Source organism: Octopus sinensis, linkage group LG2 (genome assembly GCF_006345805.1).
Source record: "Octopus sinensis linkage group LG2, ASM634580v1, whole genome shotgun sequence".
NCBI lineage: Eukaryota > Metazoa > Mollusca > Cephalopoda > Octopoda > Octopodidae > Octopus > Octopus sinensis.
Window position 1 is genome coordinate 99,273,992 of NC_042998.1, and position 12,774 is coordinate 99,286,765.

General features: G+C 35.1%; 1 protein-coding gene across 1 annotated transcript in view; it reads left to right on the plus strand.

Moving 5' to 3' along the window:
• The window catches only part of LOC115231265, a 116,274-nt gene that overhangs the window by 68,605 nt on the left and 34,895 nt on the right, over window positions 1–12,774 (plus strand). The window contains exons 6-8 of the mRNA XM_029801330.2: window positions 2,511–2,586; window positions 5,075–5,261; window positions 12,356–12,422. Of these exons, the coding sequence (XP_029657190.1) occupies window positions 2,511–2,586; window positions 5,075–5,261; window positions 12,356–12,422 (330 nt within the window). The remainder of the gene's footprint in view (window positions 1–2,510; window positions 2,587–5,074; window positions 5,262–12,355; window positions 12,423–12,774) is intronic.

Below are 12,774 nucleotides of genomic sequence, written 5' to 3' on the forward strand. Positions count from 1 at the left end.
TTTTGAGACAGAGTTTCACAGCCAGAAGCTCTTCTTGATGCCAATCATTACCTGTTTTTCAAATAAGGGACTTTTTTTATTTCACAGTAATACAATCATCATATCGTTTTACTCAAATGATAACTGACAGGGATGTGGAAAATTAATATTCATGTGATCACACACACACACAAACATGCCTGCAACCATGTTTTTCTTTAGCCTGTTTCAGGCATTGAACTGTGGCTATATTGAAGGGTTGATTTGAATAAATTGAATCCAGCACATATTTTACATTTGGTATCTATTCTATCAGTCTCTTTTTGCCAAACTACTTAGTTAAGAGAATGTATACAAATCAACACAAGTTGTCTGGTAAGTGATGTGTGACAGACAAAAAATGAATGCATGCATGCATACACACACATATGAAAAACTTCCACATAGTTTCTGTCGACCAAATTCACTCAAGAAATTGGTCAATCTAGGGCTATAATAAAATACATGTTGAAAGTGCTGTACAGTGGGACTGAACCCAAAACCACATAGTTACAAAGCAAACTTCTTAGCTTCACAGCCATGCTTGCCTCTCTGCTGGTGCAGTGTGGTTGAATGGTTAAGAAGTTCAGTTTTCCAGCATTGATAAGAAGGCCTTCAACCAACATAAATTAACAGGCAACAGTATGTTGAGATTTTATACAGCAATTCTACATCAATCTGTGGAATATGGAATTTTGATGACCCATATTAACTGAATGTTTCTAAGTACAATGAAGTTTAAAATATATGCTAATGTTCTTCATTGAGTCACAGTTTAATTTAAAGCTGTCACTGAAACTAATTTGGAAGACATTACAATATCATATTAGAATATTCACCTACCCCTTTACAAACATATGTACAATACACACGTTATTACTACAGAAGCATAACATGCCACATCTTCATAACAACCAACACACAACTTTATCATCAATAAGTAAGAGGTATAGCATCTGAGAGAGACTGTCTCACCAGCCTTTGTTTAGGTCACCAGCAGAATTTACAGGTATAAATAGACTGGATATGGAGAGAACACAACATGCTGAAGATTTTATACTGCGCTCTATATTCTTAAATTACATGTTCAACCCTCTGCTAGGCAGAGGCATAGTTTATCAGCAAGAACAAATCTGTGGGTTGCTCCTAATTATTTTGTCGACTACCTGTGTCCTAGCTTTGCTGATTAGAACTGATCTAGGGCTGCGCAAAAACAATGTTTATTACTACCAACACACTTTCATAACAACTATCTTCATTCTTATAAATGTTTGACTTGTGTTGATATATGAAATAATGATAATAAGTATTGTTGAGAGGTCTGCATGTCATTTGAGTTGGTCAATGAAGGCACACTTCAGGAGTATGCTGGGTGGTTTTATTAACAATGTGTAGAGTACATATGGGTGTCATTGTTGGCTGTACGAATAATAACTGAAGCAAACTTATGGACATTTAACTTGATATTTATTGCTGAATATAATGATATTTGGTGTTGGTTATTTACAATGAACAATATCTAAAACTGCCAAATAGGAGAGAGAAAAACTATACTGCATCCATAGAAGTTCCTTATGTGACATTGTGTGAATGTTCAGGACAGACAGTCTGTCTGAGAAGCTGAAGTTGTCTGCACAAATGTCCAGAACCATCTGCATGGCAAAAGAGAAGGCATGTGAATCAGTCAGCTACCTTCAATACTCTGAAGTGAATTGAGTGCTAAAAACAGTTTTTTGGGGGGACAAGAGGTTAAATTGTTGAGCATTCATGAAAACCACATCACACCACAACCTTACACTGATCCATCACATGAAACTGTAATGGTTCACTCATGATGTCTGACCAAGTATCTGGCAGTTAGGTTTCAGATCACCACTACAGTATCATTATTAAATCTTACTCTTTTACTTGTTTCAGTCATGTGACTGTGGCCATGCTGGAGCACGCCTTTAGTTGAGCAAATCGACTCTAGGACTTATTCTTTGTAAGCCTAGTACTTATCGGTCTCTTTTGCTGAACAGCTAAGTTATGGGGACGTAAACACACCAGCATTGGTTGTCAAGTGATGTTGGGGGGAACAAACACAGACACACAAACATACACACACATACATATATATATATATACATATATATGACAAGCTTCTTTCAGTTTCCATCTACCAGATCCACTCACAAGGCTTTGGTTGGCCTGAGGCTATATTAGAAGACACTTGCAGTGGGACTAAACACGGAACCATGTGGTTGTAAGCAAGCTGCTTACCACACAGCCACTCCTATGCCTATATATATTTGTAACACAAAGAATTTATAATATTACCCAACTAACTATCCCACTAAGATTCATCTTTCTGGGATGTTAAAATAGGTTGGTTTCATTCTCCTAAAATGTGTAGTCTTGTGTTTGTACTAGAAATCAATATTCTCTCATTTATCTTGAAATTTGAACTAAAAACCTTTTTTTTTTAAATGCACTTTTTCAATGTATTTTAGGCTGGAGCAAATATACAGATGGTTAATAAAGTTTCAGCAACTCCTCTAGATGTAGCAGCTATGTATAATAAGAAAGGTAAGTGATACACTTCTAGATTACATCCTTGTTAAAGCTTTTTGTTTATTTGTTAGTCTGAATGGAGGCAGTGCAATGGCCATAATCTCTTTTAGTTATCTTGCAGGAGAGACAAGAATAGAGCTAACTGAAAAGGATTAGCATGGGTAATGATTGTTGCATTGTTGCATATGACCCGGGGCAACTTGTATTAGCAAACCTGTGATCACAATACTCCACCCATGGCTATCTTACCTTTTATATTTATTTGCATAACCAGCGTCTCCTTACTGGCACTTGAGCCCCGTGCTAGTAGGGGGCTAAGAGCACCATCCGAGTGTGATCGTTGCCAGAGCAGCTAACTTGCTTCCGTGCCAGTGGCACGTAAAAGGCACCATTTGAGCATGATCGTTACCAGCATCGCCTTACTGGCACCTGTGCCGGTGGCATGTGTAAAAAGATTCAAGTGAGATCATTGCCAGTACTGCCTGACTGGTCCCCGTGCCAGTGGCACATAAAAGCACCCACTACACTCTCGGAGTGGTTGGCGTTAGGAAAGGCATCCAGCTGTAGAAACTCTGCCAGATCAAGATTGAAGCCTGGTGCAGCCATCTGGTTCACCAGCCCTCAGTCAAATCGTCCAACCCATGCTAGCATGGAAAGCAGACGTTAAATGATGATGATGATGATGATGATGATATAATTACAAACAAAACTATTCAATGTGTCGGGGTTTTTTTTTTTAGAGAGAAGGGTGTGATATGAAGAAGATTTAGCTGCTATTAGCTGATTGCATGGTCATAGCTTGGCTGCTATTATTAACTGGTTGCATAACTAGTAGAGACCTTCTGGTCGGTTCATATGGATAATAGACATTCTGTATTGTTAAAAACTACCCTTACACAGTTACAAACCACTCTTCAATCATACTGTAAAGTATTGTATTGTTTATTATTTGTTAGTTGGTAAGAGAAAGAGAAGGGAAAATGCCCAAAGCCTGTTAATTTTTAGCATCTCTAGAAAGTATTGTGGGATATTTGAATGAAGTTGGTACAATTAATATCTAGTTGAAATTAAGGCAGTGAGCTAGCAGAAACGTTAGCACACTGGGTGAAATGCTTAGTGACATTTCGTCTATGTTCTGAGTTCAAATTCCACCAAGGTTGACTTTACCTTTCACCCTTTTTTTTGGGGGGGGGGGTCAATAAATTAAGTCGATCTATTCAACTGGCCCCCTCCCCAAAAATTTCGGGCCTTGTGCCTAGAATAGAAAAGAATATTTAGTTGAAATTATTTCCAGCTAAAAGCTGGAAGGAAAACATTTGGTGCAGATTTAGATTTGGAAATGTGTTTAGTGGGCGAAATGTTGGAAAGGCAAGTGAGATTTAGGAGAGGATAGTATTAAGCGGTTGAGGTCAGGAATACAGGAACTTGTAATAATTCTAGAAGAGTTAAGAAAGAGATTTAGTTGGCTGGTGATGTCAGGTTGTTACTGAATACTGACTTGCATATTTGATATGTATCATCAACATCATCAGCATCATCATCAACGTCATCATTTAACATCCATTCTCCATGCTGGCATGGGTTGGGCAGTTTGATTGGAACTGGCAAACCAGAGGGCTGAGCCAAGGTCTAGCATCTGTTTTGGCATGGTTTCTGTGGCTAGATGCCCTCCCTAACACCAATCACTTTACAGTGTGTACTGCATGCTTTTTTGTGGCTCCAGCACCTGTGAGGTTACCAAGTAACTTGCTAGACAAGACAAAGTCCTCTCAACTGGGGAGGGGAGGGATAATATCAGCACTGTTTCTGCTTTTTGTGGGTGGGAGAGAATGCAATCAAAACTGTTCAGCAATTAAAAGAGATGTGGTTGACTTCTCTTGTGTACATCCTATAAAATTAACACCACTTGCAAACATTTTCTTGTTATTACAAAGACTACAAGACTAATTATCAAATATCTTATCAGGACAAAAACTATGTACTATTTGACATTTCCATGATCGTGAACAAGAATACATTCACTGCCTGTTTTGGTTAAGATTCAAAATTAGCAAGAATTTAGAAGCATTCATACCATTCTTTAGATAATATGTTATTACTAGTTCTGTCTTTATAACTAATTAGGTTACTTCAAAGATGGAACCATCTACTTATCATATGATTATCCAAGTACTAACTAGTCATTAGTACTTGGATAATCATATAATTGGTTGTATTAATGATTACAGTACACCTTAAGTATTGATTTCTTGTTGGTCTACTTAAAATCATGTAAGATTTCTTCAACTCCCATTGATATAATAAATCCTTATATATTGAATATAGGTATTCCTCTATTACTATTAGTCATGCTCTTATTTGTGTTCTTGCTTGGATTTCTCTCTAATCAACTGTTTTCTAACCATTACTGAATTAAGGATTTTAATAAATTTATAAATAAGGATTTTAATAGTTTTAATAATTATTTGGATATATTTCATTTGATTTGATAATCCATTTTTAGATGCTGTTTCTACCCTCCTTGATCATGATAAAGAAGCACTAAAAGGTAACAGCCTTGCCCTTGTCGAGGCCTCGATACGAGGATATGCACCGATTGTCGAGATGTTGCTTAAGTATGGCATTAATCCAAATGTTGTCAACAAGTTGAAGGAAACAGCACCTTTGCATGAAGCAATACGGTTTTTTAGGTGAGTAAAAAAGAAATTCAGTGTAAGCTAAAAAATTTTGTTTTATTTAGTTATAATTTCTCAAAGTGGCAATAATAAAGTGGATAGATGTCCAGAGACATGGGCATTTAGCCATAAACTTACACTCTACTCTTGCGTTCATTTCAAAAAGGTACTTAACTCAACTTATTTCGGTCTACTGTACTGTAAATTATGTACTCAGGATAGGAATGTGTCTTGATGAATGTAGAAATGTATGTCTGATTTGGATTATTGACAAGCTGTTTAATTGCTTACAGATCCTGACAAAACTGGTTTAGTAATCTTCTGCTCTCTAATGCTATGAATAGAATGTAGCTGAGAGAATCATGAAATTACACTGCTAAATCCTGATTCATCTTTACTTAATCTTTTATGATTGTTTTCCTAATGAAATATTATGCCTATATGTTTCAGTTAATATTGAATGTAATGAAAATTTGGAGAGATTTTGTTTTAAAACTAATTTAATCATTATTAAATTACTGTTTAAAACAACTAAAAGTTCTAACATGAAGATTATGATGAAAGGTCTAAACTTGAATAAGAACACTTCAAAGAAGATGTTTTGTGCATTAGAACCAGAGACAGTCTCAGGTGGTATCAAGCCAGTTAAGATCCATGCATTGACAATCCATCTTTATCTCTTCATGTTGAATTCATCTACATTCAAGCATCTAATTGAATAAAATATAATACTAGCCTATACTTAACGTATATACACTATCTGTACTCATGGTTGTTTGGTCAAGAAGTTTGTGTTGCAACCATGTACTTTCAGGTTTGATCCCACTGCATAGCATCTTGGACAAGTGTCTTGGACACCAGCCTCAGGTAGACCAATGCTTTCTGAGTGAAATTTGTTGATATGAAACTATGCAGAAGCCCATTCTGTGGGGGTGGGGTGGGGGTTTTGCATATCTTAGTATTGACACAACTTTGGCAGCAATTTCATTGTTTCTGTCTCCCCAAAAATAGAAATATTTAATACAGTCAAATATGCAAAGGAGTGGAATAAATTACTTAACATGAAAAATAAGGAGTGACATCAGAAGGACATCCATTGCAAAGAACTTCCTCAAGAAGTCTTGTCCAATACTTTGCCATCAGAATAGTTTTCTTTTCAGTAAATTGAATAGCATTACCTGTCACAAGTTTAATTCTACTCCTCCTAGCTTTATATTGGTTCTCTTCTAAAGTCTGATTAAATTTATTACAGACAGAACTTTCAAATTATTATTGCCACTAATTGCTTTTGCTTAAAATTTTGGCTTACACTTTTGATTTACATGTCAATGAGGTGACTCTCCACAGTTACTTGACCTGTCAGAAATGGCAACCAAATCCACTCAGGTTAAAAATAGAAACATAGGATAATGTAGTGGATAAACTATGTCTTAATAAAAGATCAATTAATGATGGCTGCAATGCCTTTGGGGTGGGTCTTTTCAACTACTGCTGAGCAACCACAACTTGATAAATTTTTACTGAACATCTAATCTAAATTGAAGATTACCTCCTAATTCTGTCAGCTTACCTGGGCTGCTAATTTACCTCTTCTTCCCTTTACCTCTTTAACTTCACTTGGTAATTTCCATAAAATGGCTAATCAACACCTTTTCAAGGTACAAACATAAACCACACGCTGGTTTCTGGCCACACATGTTGTTTTACACTTTTTTGTGTTATACCATTTACCCCAGATCCCTTTGATTCCAGATCCTGTTTCCAAATGTCAAGTTTGCCATCACAGTATCTTTCTGTTTTCTACATCTTGAACCAAACTGGTGTAAATGACTGAGCATCAAGTATGATGATGAAGAGTAGTGGGCTTAGATGAAAGCCTCGCTGGACATTGACTTTTACGGTCATTAATCCTTACCCAATAAATTCAGGTAAGGATTAATGGCATATCTAGTGAGGAACTCAATACTATCATAAAATTGAGCTTTACAAATATGACAAATATAAAAAAATGTTTAATGAAAATTATGTCTTTAATCCTATGGATAATCTTAACCCTTTAGCATTCAGATAACTCTGTCAAATGTAATGATTATTTATTTACTTTGTTTTGAATTAACCATGGATTATCTTGTAGCTTTGAGATTTTGAAGATGTAATTGTTTATTTTTAAGATGACATTGTAGGGTAAGTGTGAGAGGCTAAATCTGGATAATTAAACATAAAACAGGTTGACTATTTGGACTGGATATGGCCAGTTTAAATGCTAAAGGGCTAACAGTTAATGAATATTACAATAGAATACATGGACATGCTTCTAGCATGTGTATATCCATGAATGTGACATATGATGATGTTAATTATCAGAGATTAAACTCAGCTAAATACATAGTGTAGGTTTTTAAAAAATTTTTTACTGGTTACATTGGTCAACCCAAAGCCATAGTAGAAGATACATGCATAAGATGCCACATGGTGATACTGAACCCAAAACTATGTTTTGTGAAGTGCACTTCAGAACTACACAAATATGTCTGTGCTTACACATGCACATACACACACACACACACACACACACACACATACAAACTCTTTCATTAACTGAGATTAATACAACAGTAGCATAAATCTCTAGGACTTTGAGTCACTCCTATAGTATTCTCAGCAAATATAAGATTATATATATATATATATATATCATCATCATCATCATCATCGTTTAACGTCCGTTCTCCATGCAAGCATGGGTTGGACGGTTCGACCGGGGATCTGGGAAGCCAGAAGGCTGCACCAGGCTCCAGTCTTATCTGGCAATGTTTCTACACCTGGATGCCCTTCCTAACGCCAACCACTCCATGAGTGTAGTGGGTGCTTTTTACGTGCCACCTGCACAGGTGCCAGGCGAGGCTGCCCTAATAATAATAATAATAATAATAAAAATAATAATCCTTTCTACTACAGGCACAAGGCCTGAAATTTTAGAGGAGAAGGAGAGTCGATCTCACTGACCCCAGTACTTGACTGGTATTTAATTTATTGACCCCGAAAGGATGAAAGATAAAATCGACCTTGGTGGAATTTGAATCAGAACGTAAGGGCAGACAAAATGCCACCAAGCATTTTGGCCGGCATACTAACGATTCTGCCAGCTCACCGCCCTAATAATAATAATAATAATAATAATAATGATGATGAAGATGATGATAATCCTTTCTATTATAGGCACAAGGCCAAGATTTTCTAGGGAGGGGAACAATCGATCACATCGATCCCCAGTCGTCAACTGCTACTTAATTTATCAACCCATATATATACATACATACGTACATACATACATACATGTGTATATGCATACATACATACATATATATATATATGTATATTGTGTGTGGGGGGGCTTTGTGTAAATTTTTAGCCTTTGCCCAATGCTCCTTTTATTACTTTAACTGAACCTGATATATTATGGTTCTTGTTTTATTTATCTTAGACATATGAAAATTAAAGATGACTAGTTAGAACTGAACTCAAAAACATGGAAATTCAAACTAAATATTCTAAAACAAAGAATTCAATTCTCTTCAATTGTGACTATTTTATTACTGCAATATAAATTAATATGTTTTTTATTGGCCAAAGATAATTTTTTAGAAGATGGGTATATCAATTGATTGAATTATATGACTAATGATTATTTTATTGAACAATATAAGACTGAAAGTCGATTTGATGACTCCAATAAAATTTGAACTCAGATTGCAGAGACCCGAATTTAAATGTTAGTCAAGCACTCTACTGTATTAGCCACTTTCTCAGTCATAATTATTGTAAGGGACCTTTTATGTTGTTGCATGATCGTCTAGAAATAGTGTCCAAATTTCCTTATCACCTTTTAAAAACAAAGGATACAATTAAATAATGTAATCCAAGATATTACTAAAAGGATAGGTTGGTCATGACTGCAATGTTTTTGGTGATAGATCTGCTCAATCAGAACTAAATTATCACAATAAGAAAATTATTATTAGAAAAAAATGTTTCTAATTTAGACACAATGCCAGCAACTTTGAAGGGAGGGGATTAGATGATACCAATCACCCAAATATTGAAGTAGTACTTTATTTTATTGACCCTGGAGTGATGGAAAGCAAGTCATTATACTTGAAATATAATTACATATTGATTCATATCATGTCTCAGCTTTACTGATGTCTAAAATTACCATATTTGATGGCATGGAAGATGCATTTTTTTTACCAAAAAAGTATCTCCAAAAAATACACACAGCTGGAGGCACTTGAAAGAAAACATTGAAAAAATACATATACACACACAGCTGGAGAGACTCAAAAGAAAACATAGCAGTTCAAACCCACACACACCAAAGAGAAGGAAAACCTTAATTCCTTAATAAAATTCTTAACAAGACATTTATCACAACATACCCACCCACCGTGGAGAATGGTGACATACAGTAAAAGAGGGAATACAAAAGAGTGACAGAGAGAGAGAGAGGAGAAATGGAAAGAAAGGAAGAGACGTAAACAAGAGACTATGGTACCTGCCAGAGGGAGTGTTTGTCCAGGATAGGACTACACAGCCACAGCAGGAAATGTATTAGGACTAGACTATAAAAAAAAATTTTTTTAAACATGCAACTCCATTGTCTCTTGAGACAGAAAGGATGCCAATACCCACCCATTAACACACAGCTGGTCACATTCCAAACATATTGAAAGGACATTCAACACAGTACACACACACACACATACACACAGCTGGACATTAAACCCATTTAATAAATGCTTTTAAGCCACTCCCTCAGCAGGAGGAACTTTTTTAGACAATAGACAACTACACTAGGCTTTACCAAAAAACACAAGACTAATCCCCAAACAGAAGATAAATACAAAATGTTTTTATTAATATTTGAAACATGTTGTTGTTTTTTCTGTTTTCCCGTTTGGATTAACCTTATATATATATATATATATATACAAAATTTTTTTTAATCATTTTATCAATTTCTTCCTAAATTAAAATGTCTTAAATTTACTTGTGTTGTTTCCACCTCCATCTTTTATATATATAAATTTGATTTGTAGAGATCTCTAATCTTTTCTCAACTATATATATATATATATACACACAATATATATATATATTATATATATATATATGTGTGTGTGTGTGTGTGGTGTGTGTGTGTGTACATATATATATTTACACACACACATACATACATATATATATATATATATATATATATATATATATATATATATATATATATATATATATATACATATATATATATATATATATATATCACTAGTATATAAATTCACAACTCCTTGATCTGCCTCCAGTTTCATAACTCCCAGCACTTGAGTCATCTCTGTTGCTTCTGCTAAATATTAATGAAAATATATATACTCATGTTTTGACTTCTTTTTTTCCTGTTTGCAACACCAAACATGTTTACACACACACATTGATATCACATGTCTTTTCATGTCCTGTATTCATATCTTCACATCTCTTGTAGACTTTTCCGTAGCTTTATGTGTCCTGGATCATATTATCTCTACAACTGTTTAACAACATTGAAATCCCTGTTTAGTACTTCTAATAATGTTTTGTATATATTCATATCAAAGTTTGTATGTCTTCATATTGTATGTTCTCATGTCCAAGTTAAATACTTTCACATCTTGATATCATCATCATCATCATTATCATCATTTAATATCTGTTGCCCATGCTGGCATGGGTTGGGTGGTTTGACCAGGCTGGCAACCTGGAAGGCTGCACCAGAATCCAGTCTGATTTGGCATAGTTTCCACGGCTGGATGTCCTTCCTAATGCCAACCACTCTGAGAGTGTAATGGGTGTTTTTATGTGCCACCGGCACAGGTGCCAGTTGTATATATATATATATATATATATAATATATATATATATATCATCATCATCATCATTATTTTTTAACGTCTGTTGTCCATACTGGATGGTTTGACCAGGGCTAGTAATCTGAGGGGCTGCACCAGACTATTCATGAACTAGTTTGTATCTCCTCTTATGAATTATTTATTTTCTTGTCCGATTTGTATCTTTTGATGTCCAAGTTTGTATCTTTTTATGTACTAGTTAATATATTTTCATGTCGTAATTTGTATATTTTCATATCTTCTATTATGATATTTCATGTCTACTTCTGTTTGACATATTTTGTCCTATTCTATGTTTTTTCTAACCTCTACCACCAAAACTGCCTCTAAAACAGGGGTGGGGAAACTTTTTAGTGCAGCAGACGAAAGTTTACAAAGAAAAAGGTCTGCAGGCAGATCACAAGTTCTAACTTTTATATCTGTGTATATCTATGTATAATTCGATATACATTAATAGAGGTAAATTTAACACATTAAATTAACATGTAACATCTTCATTAACGCCACCAATGAATTTAGGACATTTGTACCACCTTTGCCAGTGGCACGTAAAAAGCACCCGCTACACTTACGGAGTGGTTGGCATTAGGAAGGGTATCCAGCTGTAGAAACGCTGCCAGATCAGACTGGAGCCTGGTGCATCCTCCTGGCTTCCCAGACCCCGGTTGAACTGTCCAACCCATAACATGGAAAACGGACGTTAAACGATGATGATGATGATGATGATGATGAGGTTTTTATATTTTTCAGCTAGAGTGTAGTTGGGTCTCAAGAGGGTGGTACAAACCTAGCAATATGTGTTTTATAGTGAAAAAAAAATTTCCATTTGAATGGCAATTACCTGATGAGTTTCTGTTTGAGTCTAACAATTATAAGTCATCGTGGAAATGCAACCTATGTCGCAAATTGGCACATGAATATTGTATAAATTTTATAATTGGAAAATTTACTATATTTTGTACATACAAGTATATCAGCCTGTGGGCGAATTAAATGGACTTGCTGGGGGTTCCCACCCCTGCTCTAAAACCTCCTCTGCTACTGCCATTTTCTAGATCTTGTATAGTTTCATTTTATCCTTTATAAAATGAAACTATAGATCTTCTATTGTTTCATGTATCCCTTATAAAAATTAATGGTTAATCCTTTTCATAATTTTTGCAGACTGCAAGTAGCTGAGAGGTTATTACAATATGGTGCAAAAACAGATGTTGCCAATCCAGCTGGAGAGGTAAATGCATTTAATTTGATGATATTTGTATTTGATGGTGTCCTAGGTGTGATATGTTGGTAGAATCATTACAGTGTTGGAGAAAACTCCTTGTTGCAGCTACTTACATTTTAAGCTCAAACCCTGCTGAAGTGTCAAGTAGTGGGATCAATTTCATTAACTAATCCCCACCACCACCACTAATTAAGATTTTGTGTCTAACTCAGAAATCAGTACTAAATAATGTCTATTTGGATTTTATTGTATTAATATTATAGGTCCAAAAGATTTTACTAAGACAAAAATGTTCAATTCTTTTAAAATTTTTAATTGTGTATGAATGATTGAGTGCATACGTGTGTGAGGTGAGGAT